This window comes from Pongo pygmaeus, chromosome 13, assembly GCF_028885625.2.
Source record: "Pongo pygmaeus isolate AG05252 chromosome 13, NHGRI_mPonPyg2-v2.0_pri, whole genome shotgun sequence".
NCBI lineage: Eukaryota > Metazoa > Chordata > Mammalia > Primates > Hominidae > Pongo > Pongo pygmaeus.
In genome coordinates, this window is record NC_072386.2 from 40,116,388 (window position 1) to 40,139,449 (window position 23,062).

Sequence of the window (23,062 nt, forward strand, 5' to 3'; positions counted from 1 at the left end):
ACTCAAACCACCAGACACAGTCCTTCCCACTCTTCCCTTCCCTTTCCACAGGCAAAGGAGTCTCTGCCTGTGGTCACCACCACCACAGTCCTACAGGGCGTACTACCAGGCCACTGCCAATGTTCCTTAAAGCCCAAGGGCTCTTCAGTCAGCTTGTCGCAAATGCTGCCAGGCCTGGGACTCACCTTTCAGGGCAATGGGCTTCCCTCTGGCCCAGGGCAGGTCTAGAAATGCCAACTAAGAGCAAAGGCCTGGAATCAATGACCCCACAAGCTGCTTGGTGTTCTACCTCATTGTGGATGAGCTGGTACCCAAGGTGCAAGACAAATTACCCTTTACTTTTCCCTCTGTTTTTCTCATGCAGGGGTTTCTCACCACAGCCACCACAGCTGGGGATGCACTGGGTTTCACCTGAATCCAGCACATCTCAGAGTCTCAGCCAAGACCCACAGTGTACCATCTGGGTATTGCTGCTGGTTATTCAGGGCCCAAGGGCTCTTCAGTCAGTAGGTGATAGATTCTGCCAAGACTGCATCCTTGCCTTCAAGGCACCAGGTTCACTTCTAGCCCAGGATGTGTCTAGAAATGTCATCCGGGAGCTAGGGCCTAAAATAAGGGTCTCATAAATCTAACTAGTGCCCTATCCTACTGTGGCTGAGCTGGTGTCCAAGATGCAAGACAAAGACCTCTTTATTCTTTCTTCTCTCCTCCTCAAGCAGATAGAAGGGGTTCCTTTCAGAGCCATGAGCTGTGCTGCCAAGGGTTGGGAGAGCAGTGGCACAAATACCCCATGAGCTGCCCTGGCTGGTGTCTCAGTAGGTCACATGCCACCCAAGTCCACTGGCTCTGAGCCCAACTCAGCACTAGAGCTTGCCTAGGAGTTAAAGTCATTGTGGCCTGGACAGTCTTTTAAGTTTATATAGAGCCCCAAAGTCCTGTGGTGACAAGGCTTGCCAGAACTCAGGTTCCAACCACTGGGATGGGTGACTGTCCTCTGGACAGGTCTGAACTAAATGCTCTTTCTGTGGGCAGGCATCAGATGCATTCGGCCCGGTTTTGCTCTCTGCTATGACAGGGCAAGACCGAGTTCAATGCAAAGTCCCACAGTCACTGCATTCTCCCTCCCCTAAGTGCACAATTCTCTCTCCATGTCACATGGCCACTGCCAGGAGATCGGGGAAGGGTGGCATTGGTAATTTAAGACTGTCTTTCCTACCCTCTTCAGTGCCTCTTTCAGCCATTTGAAGTTAAAACCAGGTACTGTGAGTGCTCACCTGATTTCTGATTCTTATGTAGGTGTTTTTTTGTGTGTGTAGATAGTTCTTAAATTTGGAGTTCCCACAGGGTAAAATCTTCTATTTGGCCATCTTGCTGTACCTTCTTCCCTAGATTTTTTAATAAATTACAAATTTATTAAATTTGTAATTTACAAAGCTGACTTTTAGATGTTCTATTTATTTAATTTTCTCAGGATGAAAATGTTAGTGAGTTATCAATGAATAAAGTGTTGGAAAAGAAATAAAAAGGGTAAGATTCTTAAAAGAAATTGAAACTAAAACATCGAGAATTAGACAATTTTAAAATTCCTCTATTAAATATTTATTTTCTGAAAATTTACCTTCTCTTCTCTCTGCCACACATCTATTCAACTCTTGTATTGCTGCCTTATCAATAGATATATGTACTTTAAGTTCATCTAATTCTTCTTCAAGATTCATCCTATGATAAAAGCAATAAACATTTACTTAAAACCGATTGTTTTATTAAAAAATATATCAAACATATATATTTAAATATATTTCTAAATAATATATCAAACAAAGTCAGCAAAGATATTTTAAAGTATATAAAATGGAGAATAGTAAAATGAAAGCAAAAATAAATCAATAATATTCACAGGTTGGGCATGGTGGCTCATACCTATAATTCCAGCATTTTAGAAAGCCAAGGCAAGGAGATCACTTGAGACTAGAAGTTCAAGACCAGCCTGGGCAACACAGAGAGACCCTGTCTTTACAATAATAATAATAACAACAACAACAATAACAACTAGCCCATCATGGTTATGCACACCTGTAGTCCTAGCTACTTGGGATGCTGAGGCAGTAGGATTAATTCAGCCCAAGACTTCAAGGTTACAGAAGCTATAATTTCACTGCTGCACTACAGCCTGGGCAAAAGATTGAGCCCTTGTCTCCATAAAATAAAAAATAGTAATAATATGCACAAACCCTAAAAATTACAATTGAATTTACTGAGGACCTGGAAAATCAAATGTTTTAAGTAAGTTATTTCTGTTAACTTTATCTCAATAAACATGCTAAAAACTTAAAATACAGACTATATACTTTTAAAAATTATGTATTAAATTGCTCAACCACTTCTTGGTTGTTTTTAGACAAAGTCTCACTCTGTCACCCAGGCTGAAGTGCAGTGGCACAATCATGGCTTACTGCAGCCCCTACCTCCCAGGCTCAGGTGATCCTCCCACCTCAGCCTCCCAAGTAGCTGGGACTACAGGTGTGTGCCACCATGCCCAGCTAATTTTTTGTACAGTCAGGGTTTTACCAAGTTGCATAGGCTGAACTCCTGGACTCAAGCGACCTACTCATCTTGGACTCCCAAAATGCTGGGATCACAGGCATGGGCCACAACACCCGCCATGTTCAACCACATCCTAACACACAGATATTCTAGGCAAAATAACACTGAAAACAAGAATGGTAAATTCCTAGATGCCAAATAAAGGCAAAAAGACTTCCCAGTAAAACAGAATTGAGCTACCATGGTGAGTATTTGACCAGAACTAAATACTGCCCATGGGGACCTCAGAATGTGAGACCTGAGTAGGGATGGTGTATTAGTTTATTCTCACTTTGCTATAAAAAAAAAAACCTCCTGAGACTAGGTAATTTATAAGGAAAAGAGGTTCAATTGACTCACAGTTCCACAGACTGTACAGGAAGCATGACTGAGGAGGCCTCATGAAACTTACATTCATGGCAGAAGGGGAACGGGAAGCAGGCAGGTCTTACATGGCTGGAGCAGGAGGAAAAGAGTGCAGAGGGAGGTGCTACACACTTTTAAACGACCAGATCTTATGAGATCTCACTATCAACGGAACAGCAAGGGGGAAGTCCGCCCACATGATCAAGTCACCTCACACCAGACCCCTCCTCCACCACTGGGGATTACAATGCGACATGAAATTTGGGCAGGGACACAAATCCAAACCATATCAGATGGACATTTAGACCCATGGCCCTACCTGGTTGATAGACAAAAATTAGCTAACTACAGGAAACTGGGAGAAAACAATCTGCTGAATGAAAACCTGAATATTTGAGCTTATCTGGTTAGAGTTTCATTAAAATAGTTCTCCAGCCCTAGTATGGGGACAGGACAGAGTCAACCACATGATATCAGAATCCCAAGCCTAAATCAATAGGTTCAAAACCGAGCCATAAAATTTACAGAAACCTGAACAATCAAAAATAATACAAAAACCGGACATATGGCCAGAGTATACCGGAGGGTTCAGGAAGACACAATCATCCCTAAAGGGAGGCTTCCACAACTAAGAAAATGTATGGGAGAAAAGCCACTACAGAAAATAATTCTCGAGTCAAGCATGGAGACAATAAGTATATAAATAAGTTCAAAGCCATGAATGACAATCTAAATATCCCACTGCTCAAAATGGGATAATGTAAAACAATAAAATAGAGATAAGAGAACAATCAAAATTACTTTCACCATTAGAGTTTTTAAAATGTTTTTAAAAAGATAAAGAAGTAATAAACATATGTTAAAAAAGAACAGGGGTTTATGAAACAGAAAATAGACAAAAATAATCAAATAATATATCTAAAAATATGAAATAAAGCAATGAAAATTAATAATAATAACATAATACCAGAAATTTAAAACTCAATGGATGGGTTCAATAGCAAGTAGAAAAAGCTAATGAAAATTGATAAAATGGAAGAGAGCAGAAGGAGGTAAAGGAAGGAAAACAGTAGAGGTATACAAAATGTGTTGGAATAAGAAGTATAGAAAGCATTTAATAGAAATTATTCAAGGAGAGAACTGAAAGACTGGAGGCAGGAGTATAGATGGGAGATGACAGTCAAAATATTAATAGCTCAGGATTTCAGAACTGATGAAGATATGAATTAACAGCTTTAAAGAGCATCAAAAAATTGCAAGAAGAGTAAATAAAACTCTGTTCACACTGAAAAATATCTTAGTGAAACTTCAGGACACCAAAGATAGAGACAATCTTTAAATCAACCAGATTGAGAAGAAAACATTTCTAACAACTAAAGATCTCTGGAATAACAGCAGAGTTCTCATATCAACAAACAAAGCCAGAAGGAAAATAATTAATATCTTTTACATGCCAAGGTTTACTACTCATAGACCCTAGATGAAAAAATCATTAAAATATATATTTTAAGAAGAAAATGAACTCAAAAGCAAGGTACAAAACAAAATAAGCAGTGATGAAGAAAGACACTAACAGATATATACAAGGAATTAAATAAACATTTATTATCTAAAGCAATCATAGCAATAACTGAATGAGCTAAAATAAGGTAGAACTAACATTCTCAACAACAAAACGATATTGGATCATCAAAGATACCAGAGTTAAACACTTCAAGGTCCTTGTATTGTAGGAGGATACAGCTAGTGATGAACTTTAGACTTTGTCAAATAAACGATGTATAATTTCAAGAATAATTATTTAAAGAATGAAAAATAAATATAAAAACTAAAAATTAGAGGAGGTCAGAAGAGAAAAGAAAAAAAAACTGTATCAAATCAAAGGCAAGAAAGTCATTTTTAAAAAGGAGCATAAGTCAAAACCACAATGAGATACCATCTCACGCCAGTTAGAATGGTGATCATTAAAAAGTCGGGAAACAAGAGATGCTGGAGAGGATGTGGAGAAACAGGAATGCTCTTACACTGTTGGTGGAAGTGTAAATTAGTTCAACCATTGTGGAAGACAGTGTGGTGATTCCTCAAGGATCTAGAACCAGAAATACCATTTGACCCAGCAATCCCATTACTGGGTATACCCAAAGGATTATAAATCATCCTACTATAAAGACACATGCACATGTATGTTTGTTCACAATAGCAAAGGCTTGGAACCAACCCAAATGCCCATCAATGATAGACTGGATAAAGAAAATGTGGCACATACACACCATGGAATACTATGCAGCCATAAAAAAAGGATGAGTTCATGTCCTTTGCAGGGACATGGATGAAGCTGGAAACCATCATTCTCAGCAAACTAACACAAGAACAGAAAACCAAATACTGCATTTTCTCACTCATAAGTGGGAGCTGAACAATGAGAACACATGGACACAGAGAGGGAAACATCACACACTGGGGCCTGTTGGGGTATGGGGGACTAGGGGAGGGATAGCATTAGGAGAAATACTTAATGTAGATGATGGGTTGATGGGTGCAGCAAACCACCATGGCACTTGTATACCTATGTAATAAACCTGCATATTCTGCACATGTATCCCAGAACTTAAAGTATAATTTAAAAAAAAAAAGGAGCATAAGAAAATAAAATGTACAAGAAAAAAATTAAAAATAAAGATAGTCATTACACAATGATCAGAGAATGATTTACCAGGAAAATATATTAGTTCTAGACTTTTATGTACTCAACAACATGAGTTGTTGTAATTATTGTTATAATTATTCAAACAATAAAAAGTTATTTAAAGTAAAAATTAGGTAGCCTCTTCTTCCCCTCACTCAGTATACTTCTTGGAAAAAAAATAATGTTTACACTTTGACATGTATACTCTCATTTTTTGTTCATATATTATAAACATCAATTCACATACATAAGGATTTTAAAAACTGGGATCCTATGATATATATTGGCAGCTTCCCAGGTCCATTATAGATTGATAGGAGGAACACATACACATGCACACACATACACTCAACCACACAGTGATTAAGCTTGGATTAGGTTCCTGATTTGTTTATTTAAGAACGTGGAACATACTGAAGCAAGATGGCCCCACAAAGAAAAAGCAGGTGTAACTTACCTCAACTTAGTTTTCCTTGGCTCTCAGATCACTAACCCAACAGAAGGTAGTGCTGCAGTTGTAGGAAAAGTTATTTCTTGCTTCTTAAAACATACTTTATACTTACAGCTTGTTTCTTTTGGAAAGAACACACACAGTCCCTACTTTTAATAAATATTTACAGACATCAGGGACCACGTTGTTCTTGAGTCAAACTAAGCACCAGCAAACCATATCTTACTGTGTGTTTGGGGGAGGAGCTGACAGAGGCAGAGCCCCGGTACTCCTGACCAGGATGAGCACTGGCTATCTACTGACTCTGATTTACTATCCACTTACACTGGTGTTTCTTACACTCTGGTATGAGGACCACAATTTAAAATCTATTTCTTACTGGACAAATGATAGGAAACAACTGTATTCGGCCACTGGACAATAGGCAGCACAGAACTGTAATCCCTGAGAGAAAGCAAATAAACAGAGAGAGCCCTTAATGATGGCTCGATTTCTGCCTGAAAGCACTTTCCAGACAGGGAGAGAGGTCCCAAGAAGAACATGACAGTCTCATTGAGTTGAAACAAGAGACTGCAGTTTAGGAAGTCTAAAACAGCCAGAATTTGTGAGGCATATGACCCAGTGAGGAGGAATCTACAGTGGAAAAGAGCTAAAGAAATCTGCATAAGAATTCCTTTGAGTATGTGGCTAATCTGTTTTTCTTTTTTTGCATATGCATAGTATGAAACACAACAAGGCCAGGCAAAGAACAACAGGAGCTATAAACAGAATATTCCCAGAATATTTCTCACACAGGATTGGGATACATTTGAGTTGTGACCAGTCAGAGAAGAGAGAATCTTAGTTGAACATCAGAGGCATTCAATAGAGAACACAGATGGGTCATTCTAATGAGTAGAGATAAACAAGCCTCTAGTAAATGATACTCTAAACCTGTGCTAAAAAAGTGTTTTAAATGAACAATGAGAACACATGGACACAGGAAGGGGAACATGACACACTGGGGACTGTTGTGGGGTGGGGGGACGGGGGGAGGGATAGCATTAGGAGATATACCTAATGCTAAATGACGAGTTAACAGGGGCAGCACACCAACATGGCACATGTATACATATGTAACAAACCTGCACGTTGTGCACATGTACCCTAAAACTTAAAGTATAATAATAATAAAAAAAAATGGAAAAAAAAACTGAAGATATTTAAACTGAGATTTTAACACACCTCTCTCAGTAATTGATTGAAAAAGTGGACAGAAATAAGTAAGGATACAGAACATTTGAAAAACACTATCAAAAAACTTGACCTAACTGAATGTTTTATAAAACACTCCATACCCAACAGCAGCAAAACAGACAGATAAGACCACATGGTGGGCTATAAAACAATTCTCAATAAAGCTAGAAGCATTTTAAAATCATGCAAACATCTTCTATGACCACGATAGAATAATAAAATTAAAAATAAATACCAGAAGGACGTCTGCAAAATTCCAAAATAGTTGAAACTAAAGAACCTATTTCTGACAAAGAGGCTCTGCTTAACCAATCTTTAGTCACTCTCCTGAACCTTCTCCTAAGCCCATCTGTGCACTTCCTTGTAAAATCCAGTTTTAGCAAGGAACTCCACTAAGTCAGTTTAGCAAGAATCTCTTCCACCACAATATATAAATCAAGGCCAATATCTAATTGGGTTCCTCATCCTCCACCACCCCCTAGGCTGTATCTGATCACCCTGGCCTGTCTTCAGTCAAAATCCTGACAAGGTCAGTTTAGCCAGAATCTCCCTTACCAATGATGTTTCCTCTTAGTAATTTTCCAATCCACTGACCTCTACCTTAGCTATAAATTCCCACTTACCCATGCTGTATTAGGAGTTGAGTCCAATTTTCTCCCCAACCACAAAATCCAACTGCAGTGGTCCCTACCTATGATGATGGTCCTAGTCTTCTTTACCAAACTTTAACAAGTTTCATTGAATAACATTTTTCTATAATGCTTCTAAACAGTTCTACTTTCAAAGAAGAATCCAAGAGGAACTAGGAATTATTTTGAACTTAGACAAATTTAAAATACACTTCAAAATTTGTAAGGCACAGCAAAAGCAATCCTTAGATGGATATCTATATTGCAACATACAATACTTAAATTGGAAAAAAAAGAAATATCCATAATGATGCAAGCTTCCAATTTAAAAATCTAGAAAAAGAAGACACATCAGGATGAACACTTTTTCATATGCTTATTGGCCATTAGTATGTCCATAAGTCCCCTTATTTATTTATTTATTTATTTTTTTTATTTTTTTTTTGAGACAGTCTCACTCTGTCGCCCAGGCTGGAGTGCAGTGGCAAAATCTCGGCTCACTGCAAGCTCCGCCTCCTGGGTTCATGTCATTCTCCTGCTTCAGCCTCCTGAGTAGCTAGGACTACAGGCGCCCACCACTACACCCGGCTAGTTTTTTTTTTTTTTGTATTTTTAGTATAGACGGAGTTTCACTGTGTTAGCCAGGATGGTCTTGATCTCCGGACCTGGTGATCCGCCCGTCTCGGCCTCCCAAAGTGCTGGGATTACAGGCGTGAGCCACCGTGCTGGGCCTGGATGTCCTCTTATGTGAAATATCTGTTCAAGTGTTTTGCTCATTTTTCTATTGGGTTGATTGTCCTTTTCTTATTTAGTCACAGGAATTCTTCATATATTCTGAGTACTACTCCTTTCCTGGACATGTATATTGAAAATATCTTTTCGTACTCGGAAAGTAGCCTTTTAATTCGTTTAATGGTATTTTTTAATGAACATTAAGTTCTTGGTTTTAACATAGGACAATTTATCAATTTTTCATTTCTATTTAGTGCTTTTCATGCCTGGTTTAAGAAATCGGCCAGGTGCAGTAGCTCACACCTGTAATCCTAGCACTTTAGGAGGCCGAAGCAAGTGGATTGCTTGAGCTCAGGAGTTTGAGACCAGCCTGGGAAACATGGCATAACCCTATCTCTACAAAAATACAAAAAATTAGCGAGGCATGGTAGCGTGCGCCTGTAGTCCCAACTACTTGGGGGGCTGAGGTGGGAGAATCACTTGAACTCAGGAAGTTGAGGCTGCAGCGAGCTGAGATTGTGCCACTGCACTCCAGCGGGGTGACAAAGTAAGACCTTGTTTCAAAAAGAGAGGGGAGGGGAGGGGAGGGGAATAAATATTGGCCCTACTACAAAGTCACAAAGATGTTCTCCTATGTTTTCCTCTAAAAGCTTTACTGCTTAACCCTTCACATTTAGACTATAATCAATCTATAACTGACTTTTGGGTTTAGACTTGGCTAAAATATTCTATTAAATAGGTTTTTTTGGATTTTTAGCTATGTAGCTACATCATCTGCTATTTTGGTTGTCTCCAAATTTTCATAATTACAAACAATGCTGTAGTGAGCATTCTTGTATATGTGCTCAAATACAAGATTCCTTTTAGTGTTTCTAACTAGAAGTAAAATTATTACTTTTTTAGTACATACTTTAAAAAGTAGAAAGCATATTTCAAACATTAAAAAAGTATGGAGAATAATATAATCAACATTAATGTAACAACTAGATTTTAAAATATTCACATTATGCCATATTTAATTCATCACTTTTATTTTTGAGAAAAAATGAATTTGTAAATAATATTGCCCCATAAAACAATCTACCTTCTTCCCACCCTGGAAATAATCAGTATCTTAAATTTGGTGTTCATCTTTCTGATCCATGTTTGAATACTATATATGTATGTAGTACATACATATATAGTATATATGTATGTGTATATTGTACATGTAGTACATACACACATGTGTATGTACTACATATGTGTGCAGTTATGTGTAACTATATTTTTACAAATGTGTATATCTACATATACATCTACAAAAATATATAGTATCACTTTGTGATTTCTAAAAATTTTACACTTAGAAATTATATCATAGTAGATATGCTATTATTCAACTTTCTTCTTTTAAATCAACTTTTGCTTTTTAAGCATTTCTATTTTGGTAAGTTTAGATCTAGTTTATGCATGTTAAATGCAGTAAAGTATCACATTATATTAATATATCACAATGTATTTGTATCTATCACCAAGAGACATTAAGATTGCTTCTAATTGTTCACTATTACCAAGCTGCTGCAGTGAACATCCTTATTCATGTATCCTGTTTCACTACCTTTAAAAACATCATAAGAATCTCTTTAAGAGTAAAATTTTTCTCTCAAGGGTTTTTATATTCCCTAGATAAAATTACAAATATTGGAAAATATATTACCAAATTTAAAACCTTTTTATATCTGAAGATAACTTTACTTGTAACATTCCTACATTTGATTATATATCATTCTTTTCTTCAGAACAAAGTTTCTTAAGAAGCAACTAATCTACACTGAAAACAAACTATTCTAAAGCCTGAAATACTTTCCAGACTAAACAAACCCTTTGTATCAGTTTCCTGTCATTCAAAATAAATTTTATTATTTAGTCATTAGCATTCAATTCAGATGTTCAAACGCAACATTGTTAAGGTTATTTATCCTAAAGAAAAAAATACTATAAATAGAATGAGTTCGTGTGACAAAATTGACTTACGGAAAGTAACTTTGATGTCTTTTCACAGAAAAATCAAATGATTATAACACTCAAGATTTTCTTATGTAATTCTTTAAGAAAATTTAAAAATACTATATATATATATATGTAGTATTTATATATATATATATGGTGCCCAAAATATGTGGAAACAAACTATAGTAGTAAATAAATTTAGAATAATATATGTATGGCCTCAAAAAATAAATATCATATGTATATGGACTCATGTCTGAATACAACCTAAGGGGTAAACATTGAAAGTTAATCTCAAGAGTTACAAAATAAAATTCCAAAATATACCTGCCATTTACTCAAGTGATATATCTGCCTGTGGAGGATACAAAGAATCCTGTTGACTTTATAGCAAAATACAAATTAGAATACAACTAAAAAATATAAAAGCTGGAACATGGAAAAAACCCAAACATCCATCAATGGCTGAATAAACAAAATGTGGTATATACATAAAATGGAATATTATTCAGCCTTAAAAAGTAAGGAACTTCTGGCACATGGTTAAACAAGGATAAATCTTGAAGAAATAGTAAATGAGCTAATCCACATACAAAAAAGACAAATATTATATGATTCCACTTATATGAAGCACATAGAATAGGCATAGAGACAGAAAGCAGAAAGAGACAGGGGCTGTGGGAAGTAGGAAATGAGAAACAAATATATATATATATATACACACAAACACTCGAAATACAAACTCACCTACAGTGTAGGCTAATTGTACAGCAAACCAATGTGTAAATCATTTCTATATTTTAGGTATATGGGGAGGGCAGGAAAGAGAAAGGGGAAAAAGTGGAAAGAATAAGGGGAAAACATGAAAATGGAAAGGCATAGAAGAGCTTTGTCTTCATATTAATCACAATTTTAAATTACATATCTGTATGCTTATTGATTACTATTTGCATTCTCCAATAAGTTGAAGCTCTATGAGGCCAGGAGCCATGTGTGTTCTGCTAAATATTTTACTTATAGTTCCCAGCATATTTATTGAAGTAACAAAGGAAAGCAAAAGCAGCACAAAAGGTCACACAGATTCAGTTACATGTAACTAATATTATAAAACTCCATAGTTTAAAAGCATTTTCCCATATATTATTTACTTAGCTATAATGGTTTACCTGGTCCCAAGCCCTAGTACTTTTAGAGCATCAAGAGTCACTGCTTAAAGCCTATCTATAAGTCATGTTGCATCAGACTCCGAAGCATTCAAGACATAGGAAAGAGTTTTGGGGTGGGGGGAGTGGGGAGGGATAGCATTGGGAGATATACCTAATGCTAGATGACGAGTTAATGGGTGCAGCGCACCAGCATGGCACATGTATACATATGTAACTAACCTGCACATTGCGCACATGTACCCTAAAACCTAAAGTATAATAATAATTAATAAATAAATAAATAAATACAAATTTTCAATTTAAGGTAAATGATTAAACTCTTGAAAGTAAAAAAAAAAAAAAAGAAAAGACGAATATAATTGACTACAGGCTTCAGGGCTCTAACTTAGCAAATAATTAGGTTTTAGGTTAATCTTATTCTGAAACTTTCCACCCTTACCTAGGGATAATTAACAGATGAGTTTACTTCCTCTGAGCTACAATCTTAGTGTATGAGTTTCTTGTGCTTGATTATCAATCATAAAGTAACTAACATTCAAAACCTTTTGCCACATAGCCTTGAAGTTCATTGTCTTTCTTTAAAACAGATCCTGATAAGAAAAACTCATACAACTTTTGAATAAACTATTATCTCTGACCTTAATATTCTGATTTGCTCTTGACTTATGATATGCAATGCTTTTTCCTGTTGGATTGATTTCCTTTTTTTTTTTTTTTTTTTTTTGAGATGGAGTCTCGCTCTGTCACCCAGGCTGGAGTGCAGTGGCGTGATCTCGGCTCACTGCAAGCTCCACCTCCCAGTTTCACGCCAGTCTCCTGTCTCAGCCTACCGAGTAGCTGGGACTACAGGCGCCCGCCACCACACCTGGCTAACTTTTTGTATTTTTAGTAGAGACAGGGTTTCACCATGTTGGCCAGGATGGTCTCGATCTCTTGACCTTGTGATCTACCTGCCTCAGCCTCCCAAAGTGCTGGGATAACAGGCCTGAGCCACTGCGCCCGGACTGGACTGATTTCTTAAGCACAGATACATTCAAGTTCTTATCTTATTAATCAATCTCATTAATTATTGCACATAATCATACTGCCTGTTTTCTAAACCTACAGAAATTATCATTTGGGATAACTGAGTATCAACCTGTAAAAAATGAAACTGGACCCCCTACTTCATACCACATATAAAAAATTAACTCAAAATAGATAAAAGACCTAAATATAAGAGTTAAAACTATTAAACAACTACAGAAAAACATGAGGATAAATCACTGACTATGGGATTTCGTTATGGATTCTGAGATTATGACACCAAAAGCATAAGCTACAAAAAGAATAAACAAACTGAACTTCATTAAAATGAAAAACCTTCATGCATCAAAGGATACTATCAAGAAAGTGGAAATATAGCCTACGGAATGGGAGGAAACTCTTGCAAATGTCTAACATCCAGAATACGTAAAAGACTATGGCTGGGCACGGTGGCTCACACCTGTAATCCCAGCAGTTTGGGAGGCCGAGGCTGGTGGATTACTTGAAGTCAGGAGTTCAGGACCAGCCTGTGTTGGCAACATGGTGAAACCCTGTCTCTACTAAAAACACAAAAATTAACCAGGCATGGTGGCACATGCCTATAATCTCAGCTACTCAGGAAGCTGAGGCAGGATAATTGCTTGAAACCAGGAGGCAGAGGTTGCAGTGAGCCAAGATCACAGCACTGCACTTCAACCTGGGCAACAGAGCAAGACCCTATCTCAGTTAAAAAAAAAAAAAACTATTACAACAAAAAAAGATAAACAACCCAGTTTTCAAAATAGGTAAAGAACACGAACAGACACTTCTCCAAAGATGATAAACAACTGGCCAAAGAAACACATGCAAATATGGTCAGCATCATTACTCATTAAGAAAATGCAAATCAAAACCCACAATTTTGGCCATAATAAAAAACAAAATAATAAAAAACAAAAACAGACCATAACAAATGTTGGTGAGGATGTGGGGAAATTAGAACCCTCATAGACTGCAAACAATATAAAATTGTGTAGCCACTGTAAAAAAAAAAAAAAAAAAAAAGTTTGGCAGTTCCTTAAAAAATTAAACAGAAAGCAGGGTACTATCACTCATGCCTATAACCCCAGTACTCTGGGAGGCTGACATGGGAGGATCGCTTGAGGCCAGGAGTTCAAGACTAGCCTAGCAACAAAGTGAGACCCCGACTCTACAAAAAATAGAAAAATAAAAAACAAACATAGATTAGCATATGGCCCAGCAATTCCACTCATAGGTTTATACCCAAAAGAATTGAAAACAGGTATTCAAACAATCGCTTGTATACAAATGTTCATAGCAGCACTATTCAGAGTAGCCAAAATGCGGAAGGAACCCAAATGTCCACCAAGGGATTAATGGAGAAACAAATTGTGGTATACATATACAAAGGGATATTATTCAGCCATAAAAAAGTAATGAACTTCTGACACAGCCTTCAATGTGGATGAATCTTGAAAATATTATGTTAAGTGAAAGAAGCCAGACACAAAGGTCACATATTGTATGATTCTATTTATATGAAATATTCAAAATAGGTAAATTCATGGAAACTATTCAGAGTAGCCAAAATGTGGAAGGAACCCAAATGTCCACCAAGGGATTAATGGAGAAACAAATTGTGGTATACATATACAAAGGGATATTATTCAGCCATAAAAAAGTAATGAACTTCTGACACAGCCTTCAATGTGGATGAATCCTGAAAATATTATGTTAAGTGAAAGAAGCCAGACACAAAGGTCACATATTGTATGATTCTATTTATATGAAATATTCAAAATAGGTAAATCCATAGAAACAGAAAGCAGATAAGCAGTTGCCAGCAACTGAAAGAAGGGACAAATGGGGAGACGGAGACTGACTGGTTAATGGGCATGGGGTCGCCTTCAGCGGTGATGAAAATGCCTTTGAATTAAAGTTCACTGCTAAACAACATTGTGAATGCACTAAATGCCACTGAATTGTATGCTTTAAAATACAACTAATGTGAAATTTATATATTGTTAACGGTTACCTGAAAATACATTTGTTTTCAAAATATGTCATCGTTGGCAGACATTTTTTGCTAAGCATTTTATTTCCATCTCAGAGAAATGCAGTTCCTAAAATCCTCATTTCTACATACCAAAAAAAAAAAAAAATATATATATATATATATATAATTCTAGCTTGAGAAGACTGGGAGTCTTGCTTTGCAAAGGAAAAAAATAATGGCTGAACTTTCCTAGGATAATATTTTGATTTTAGCTACTTAAGCAATTATTATTCATTTTATAGGATATTCTTTAAAACTATGGCCAACATATATTTAATATTTAACCCTAAAGAGAAGTACTCCAATCCGAGCTGTGCCACTGATCTGTAGCTTACATTTTATCATTAAGGAAAAATGACCAAAAGATCATTGAAACAAAGAAGACATATCTACTTATAATACATGGGGGTAAAATTTCCTACTTCTATAAAATGAAAAAGTTTTTGTATTATGAATTCAAAACCCCTTTACTACTGACTCCGGCTCAACTGCCTTCACTGACAAACTTGCTACCCAGAATTCTCAGTATCAACTAGGAAAACATTAGTAATTCTGTGCAAATATTTTGCATTCTCATACTTATTTTTAGACATGAAACAAAAGGGAAAGCAGAAATTGTAAAAAAATAAAAGGGGGGGGCCTGATACTCAAGTGTGTTATATAATGAACTCAGATTTGTTTAAAGAGCAATGGAAAGATACTAAAAGTTTTTAAACAGATGAGAGACATTCTCAGAACTATAGTTTAAAAGATCAATCTGCAGCACTGTTGAAAATAGATATGAAGAGATAAGAGTGGATGCAGGTGTTTATGAGTTTATTCTAGTTGACTAGGGAAGAAATGGTGGTGGTATGAATAAAGGCATAACAGTGAGGATGGAAAGAAATAAGATACATTCTAAGGATGTTTGTGATGTGAAATATTAAGGCTTAGTATGGACTTCAATGAAGGGAAGTCAGAAAAAAAAATACATAAACTTATAACACCATGGTTTCTGGTTTGAGGAAACTGATAGATTATAATACCATTTACTAAGATTTAGAATAATGGATGGGAAAAAATTTGGAGATCGTGAATTTGGTTTCAAACATGTTGAATCTCAGTGAGACATCCAAAAGGAGATGTTGTGTAGACATTTGGATATACTTAGTGGCAGTTCAGAAAAAGGGGTCTATGCTAGATATACAGGTCTGAAAGTCAACTGGCAAGAAATGACTAAAATCATGGGATGATAGATGAGACTGTCATAGGCAAATATGCAAATGAAGTACAGAGAATGCCTATGACAGTTCAAAAATACTGCAACAGTAAACAGCTGATTTCAGGGGGAAAAGCTGGCAACGGAGAATGTGAATAGGTGGCCAGAGGTACAGAGATAAAACCAGAAGACACGGTGCCAGAGTGTTGCAGAAAAAATTTGTTTTAAAGAGTGTGACCAGCTTTTTCATATACTGGCAAGAATTTGAACAAGTATCCTTTAGTTACCTCCTGGTTATTTAACAATTTACCTAGATTTTTCTGTCCTTGATTTAATTATCCTTAACAAATCATAGTCTAAAATATTGATTGCTATGAACTTAATTACGTCCTCTCAAAATCTGTATGTGACATATGTGTTATATATGACATATGTCGGTCAGCTATAACAGTGTTCATACATCAGATTTGAACTCAGCTGAAACTCTAACCCCTAATGTGATGACAGTTGGAGATGGGGACTTTGAGTAGCAATTAGGGATAGAAAGGGGTCCTCATGATGGACTGAGTGGCTTTTTAAGACGAGAAATCTGAAATGTGATAATACACTGAGAAAGCAGCCATCTACAAGCCAGGAAGAGAGCCCTCATCAAGAACCTAATCCATCGGCACCATGATCTTGAATTTCTCAGCCTCCAAAACTATCAGAAATACATGTCTGTTAAGCCACCCAGCCTATGGCATTTTGTTATATCAGCAAGAGATTTGCTTTAGCTCTTTTTCCACTCACAAGCAGAATACAGTTTTCCCTGCCTTGTGTCCCTAATATTCTCTTTTATTGCTTTTAATCACACCTTTGCTTGTCTTCTCTGCTATGAGGACCTGATAAAAGGGGTAACATTATTTCTCTTTGTTTACGTGTGCCTAAAAAAGTACCCAGCTAAAGCATTTTACATAGGCTACAGATTAGTATAGAAAGACCTATTACTAAACTACTGCACATTTCTGATTTACTTAGCCAAGGACACAGAAAACACACAACGAATGTCAGTACACCCAGGATTCCTAGCAAGAACATGCAACTGTGGTTGACAATGTGTAATATATAATTTGCTGGATTACAGAAGCTTAATTTTCTGCTGCACTTGAGCCCCCTATTATAGTTTTATATCACCATTCTGAAAGAATGTACACAAATTTTTTTTACTAACACTTTCACTTGGGAGAATGTTAACATATGTTGGACTGTGATGGGTACTTCATCTAATTTAGCACTGGTAAGGCAACAACTTCAACTGAGTGAGAAAGCTGACTAACCCTGCTGGCATTTCTGAAAGCTTGCCTCTTACTATCTAGCTTCCAAAGAGTGGTTTCACCTCACTAGCAAATGGCAGATACCCCTATTTAAATTAAGCCTTCCTAGAGCTTGAAACTATTAATCTTTACTGTATGTTCAGCCCCTAGTTAGTGCCTGGCTCTGAATTATATTGTTTAAATATTGAATGAATGAATAAATGAACACATGAATGCTCATTAAATACTGAAGGAAACAGCCAATTTATCCGTTCACAGATTACTAAGTTCTTGGCCTTTTTATTAAAATATAGTTATGATATGATAGATATATCTTATAAATATAAATGAAATATTATAGGAACTATATTCCATGTAAGTTTTTTAAGTCCTCAGATTCCTATGCGATAGCAGCAACTAATATTTCTGACCATACTCAATGGTAGAAACTCTATAATCTCAGTCAGTGGTAGCATTATATTTTTAACCATATTTTGTAAATTGATGTACAGTTGCCATACAATGTTTTAGACAAGTCTTTAAAAGTTAACTTTTAAAATTCAATTTGGAAGTACTATTTAAATTCAGTTGAAAGGTAGTATTAATAGTATATCTTTTTTTGTAGATTCTAACCTTACATTTTAAAGAAACTTATTACTGCAGAAAAAGGGGTACATCTTATTACTTAAACAGTTAAGACTAAGTATGAAACTAGATATTAATGAATGACTCAAAAGTAAGACTGCCTGGCCCATAGAAAAACAAGCTGAAACTTCTGTTTCCCAACAAGGAGTAGAGGTATTTATCTCTATTCCTCCTGCTAATTAATTATAAAAACCCAGAAAATAATAAAACAAACATGAGACTTTGAAAAGCAGGGAAAAGAAGAAGGATAGAATAGGGAGCTCAGGAGTAGTGGAACAACATTAGAGAAGTGACTCACAGTGGTGAGTTCCTTGAGTTTTCTTCTTTCCTCCTGCATACCCCAAACTAATTCCTAGAGAAACTCACCACCTAGAAGTGCCAATGAACAGAAACAAAAAATGCTTCAAGGAAAGCCTACTCTCTCTAGCCAAAGGACCAGGAAAGGTGAGGACCGGTAAAACAAAAACCCTGCTCACCATGCCCACCCTACTCCAGCCATAATCAACTCAGGGAAAAAACAAAACAAAAAGCAGCCACACTCTGTCAATGAAAGCAGAGTGAGGGCCAGGCACGGTGGCTCACACCTGTAATCTCAGCACTTTGGGAGGCCAAGGCAAGTGGATTACTTGAGGTCAGAGCTCAAGACCAGTCTGGACAACATGGTGAAACCCCATCTCTACAGAAAATATAAAAATTTCCTGGGCGTGGTGACGCATGCCTATAATCCCAGCTACTCGGGAGGCTGAGGCAGGAGATTTACTTGAACCCAGGAGGCAGAGGCTGCAGTGAGCCAAAATCACTCCACTGCACTGCAGCCTGGGCGACAGAGCAAGACTCCATCTCAAAAAAAAAAAAAAAAAAGAAAGCAGAGTGAGAAGCCTGTACTTTCACCAACACTAAGCAGGAACCCCTTCAAACTCTGTCAATGCAATATCAGCAGAGGAAAAGTTAAGAGGTAAAAGGGAGGAGTAAGGCTCCCATCTTTTCCTAGTAGTATTGACGTGACCTTTTCCCTCAGGCATGATATCATCAGAGGCCTGCTAAAATAAAAGATTTAAATAAGATCCACAGTCTCAAAATATAATACAGATAATCACTGACTTACAATGCTTCTCCTTACGATTTTTCAACTTTATGATGGTGTAAAACTTTCACAATTTTAACGTACTCCAAATTTTGAATTCTGATCTTTTCCCAGGCTGGCGATAAGCGACGTATGGCATACTCAGTGCGTTATCATAAAATGGGTTTTGGCGGGCACAGCGGCTTATGCCTGCAATCCCAGCACTTTGGGAGGTGGAGGCAGGCAGATCACTTGAGGTCAGGAGTTCGATACCAGACTGACCAACATGGTGAAACCTGGTTTCTACAAATATACAAAAAATAGCCAGAAGTGGTGGCTAGCATCTATAGCCCCAGCTACTTGGGAGGCTGAGGCAGAAGAATACCTTGAACCCGGGAGGCAGGGGTTGCAGTGAACCAAGATGGTACCACTGCACTCCAGCCTGAGTGACAGAGCGAGACTCTGTCTCAAAAAATATATATAAATAAATAAAATAAAATGGGTTTTGCGTTAGATAGTTTTGCCCAACTGTAAACTAATGGAAGTGTTCTGAGCATTTTAAGGTAGTCTAGGCTAAGCTATGATGTCTGGTAATTTACATGTTTTCAATGCATTTTCTTTTTCTTTTCCTTTTTCTTTTTTTTTTTTTGAGACAGAGTCTTACTCTGTCGCCCAGACCCAGGTTGGAGTGCAATGGCATGATCTCGGTTCACTGCAACCTCCACCTCCTGGGTTCAAGTGATTCTCCTGCCTCAGCCTCCTGAGTAGCTGAGTTACAGGCGTGCGCCACCATGCCTGGCTAATCTTTGTATTTTTAGTAGAGACGGGGTTTCACCATGTTATCCAGGCTGGTCTCGAACCCCTGACCTCAAGTGATCTGCCCGCCTAAGCCTCCCAAAGTGCTGCGATTACAGGCATGAGCCACCGTGCCCCAGCAACATTTTTGACCTATGATATTTTCAACTTATGATGGATTTATCCAGACATAACCCAAGGTATGTTGAGAAACATCTGTAGTCCAAATGTCCAGGAGACAATTAAAAAACAATTCATCATACACAGTACAAGGAAAATCTATAATCAAAGGATGAAATTATATTCAAAGGATGCCACCACCATGATATAACACATGTCAGAATTACTTGACAAGAACTTTAAAGCAGCCATGATTAAAATGCTCCAGCGAAACACTAAAGAACACTCTTAAAATAGATTAAATAGAAACTCTAAGCAAATAAACAATTACACATAAAGAAGAACCCAATGGAAATTTTAGAACTAAAAATTACAATAGCCAAAATTAAAAACTTGCTGCATGAGCTCATGAGAGAAGAGGCAATCAGTAAACTTGAAGACATGACACAATAGAAATTACCAAATCTGAATAACAGAGACAAAATTAGGTTGAAAGGCTGAAAATTAATTGAAGAGACCCTCAGTGACCTGTAGGACAATCATAACATATCTAGCATTCATGTGATTAGAATTGTAAAAGGAAAAGAAATGTAGGGTTTAAAAAGGATTTAAAGAAATAATGACAAAAATTTCCCAAATTTGACAAAAGTCACAAACTTAGGGATTCAAGAAACAGAAACCCAAACAGGATACACCCAAACAAATCCATGCCAAGACATGTTATGACCAAACTTCTGAAGAGTAAAGAAAGGGAAAAATGATTGAAAGCAAGTAAACAGAATGATGCATTACCTATAGTGGAACAAAGATTCAACAGTGCATGTTGCATCAAAAACAATAGAGGCCAAAAGGAAGCAGCAAATTTTTCAAGTGCTGAAGAAAAACAATTGCTAAGTTATAATTCTACATACGGTGAAAATACCATTCGGTAGTGATATGGTCTAGCTGTGTCCCCACCTAAATCTCATCTTGAATTGTAATTCCCATAATCCCCATGTGTTCAGGGAGAGACCTAATGGGAGGTGATTGGATCACGGGGGCAGTTCTCATGCTAGTGAGATCTCATGCTAGTGTGTTCTCATGTGTTCCCCATGATTGGATCATGGGGGCAGTTCTCATGCTGTTCTCATGCTAGTGAGATCTCATGCTGGTGTGTTCTCATGCTAGTGAGATCTGATGGTTTTATATGGGACTCTTCCCCCTTCACTTCTCACTCCTCTCCTCTGCCACCATGTGAAAAAGGTCCTTGCTTCCCCTTCCCCTTCCACCATGATTGTAAGTTTCCTGAGGCCTCCCCAGCCGTGTGGAATGGTGAGTCAATTAAATCTCTTTCCTTTATAAATTATCCAGTTTTGTGTGTTTCTTTATACTGTGAAGACAGAACAACACAAATAATGAAGGAGAAATCCAGATATTTTAAAAGAAAACAGATAATTTCTTACCAGCCAACTTATTTTAATAATTCTAAAGGAAGTTCTTCAAACTGAAAGAAAATTATAAAAGAAGAAACTTGGAAGGTTAGCAATGAGGACAGTAGAAAGGATAAATAATACCTCTATTATATTTACCCATACATAAATTATTTATCTCTTATGGGTAAACATAAGAGACTACCCATGTTTTGTGGTTTATAATTATGTTTGACAGTTGAAGCAAAACCTATCACATCTTGTGATGAGGTTCTCAATGTAATTAGAGAAAATATTTGAGATAACTGTATTATAATGGGGAAGGGTAAAGGTATGTAAATGAAAACAAGGTTTCTAGATTCCACTTAAAGTAATAAAATGTTGATACCAGTAGACTGTAATAAGGTATGTATGTATAATATAATACCAAGAGCAAATACTAAAAAAAAAAACTACTCAAAAACTTATAGTCAAAAACTCTATAGAAAAAATAAAATGAAATTCTAAAAAAAAGCTTAAGTAACCCATATGAAGGAATTAAATGGGAAACAGAGGAAACAAACAGAAAATAAATAATAACATGGCAGACTTAGCTCTAACTATCAATAATGCAAGCTAAAATGTCAGCATGCAAAATATCCATACACTAGCAATGTAAAATTTAAAAATGATATGGTTTGAAACTGAATTTCATAAAAATTAAAAACTTTTGCCATTCAAAAGACACAGGTAAGAGAATGAAAGGGCAATCTACAGAATGCAATGCAACTCCTGGGCATTTCCCTTAAAAAATAAAAAAAGTTATGTTCACACAAAAACCTGTCTATAGCAGCTGTATTCATAATTGCAAAAAACTAGAAAAAACCCAAATGTTCTTCAATAGATGGATAAGGTGGTCCATCCATAAAATGGAATATCATTTAGCAATAAAAAGGAACATATTAGCTTAACCAACCCAAAAGAATCTCAAAGACGTTATGCGGAAAGAAGCCAGTCTCAGAAAGTTAATAGCCTGTATGATTCTGTGCATATGACAGTCTGAAAAAGGCAAAGCTATAGGGAAGGAGAACAAATCAGGTATTAGTGGCGGTGGGAAGATTTGACTATAAAGGGGCAGGATGAGGAAATTTTTTGAGATGACAGAACTATTTTGTATACCGACTGTGGTGGTAGTTACTCAAATTTATATATATGTTATAACTCATAAAACTGCACATTAAACATTCAACATACTACATACAAAGTTAAAAAATTTCTGTCCTCAAAACAAACTTGAATGACTATAGCACTGATATTTAATGCCTTATTGTTTTATCATGACACTTTTTGACATTAGTTTTTAACATTTTTGACATTTATTTTTAACATCACATTTCATTAAGAATGTTTAATACTAAACATGTTTCCATGTAAGTTCCCTGAGAGTAGAAAGTCTGTCTGGTATTCTCATTTCATTGACCTAGCAGACTGACTATCACACAGCACTCAAACATGTTTGTTACCTGAATAAATGTTTCACAAAATAATGCAACCCTCCCTCAAAAAGCTTAACATTAAAGTTTATTCCATTCTTTAGCATTCTTTTAAAAAATTTTTCATTACCTGCTACTAAATTAA

At 36.5% G+C, this 23,062-nt stretch overlaps 1 protein-coding gene across 5 annotated transcripts in view; it reads right to left on the reverse strand.

Moving 5' to 3' along the window:
• CNTLN (centlein) overlaps positions 1 to 23,062 on the reverse strand; it is a 353,870-nt gene that overhangs the window by 136,349 nt on the left and 194,459 nt on the right. For all 5 annotated transcript variants that reach the window (XM_054501408.2, XM_054501409.2, XM_063650530.1 and 2 more), the window contains exon 13: positions 1,619 to 1,719. In XM_054501408.2, the coding sequence (XP_054357383.1) occupies positions 1,619 to 1,719 (101 nt within the window). The remainder of the gene's footprint in view (positions 1 to 1,618; positions 1,720 to 23,062) is intronic.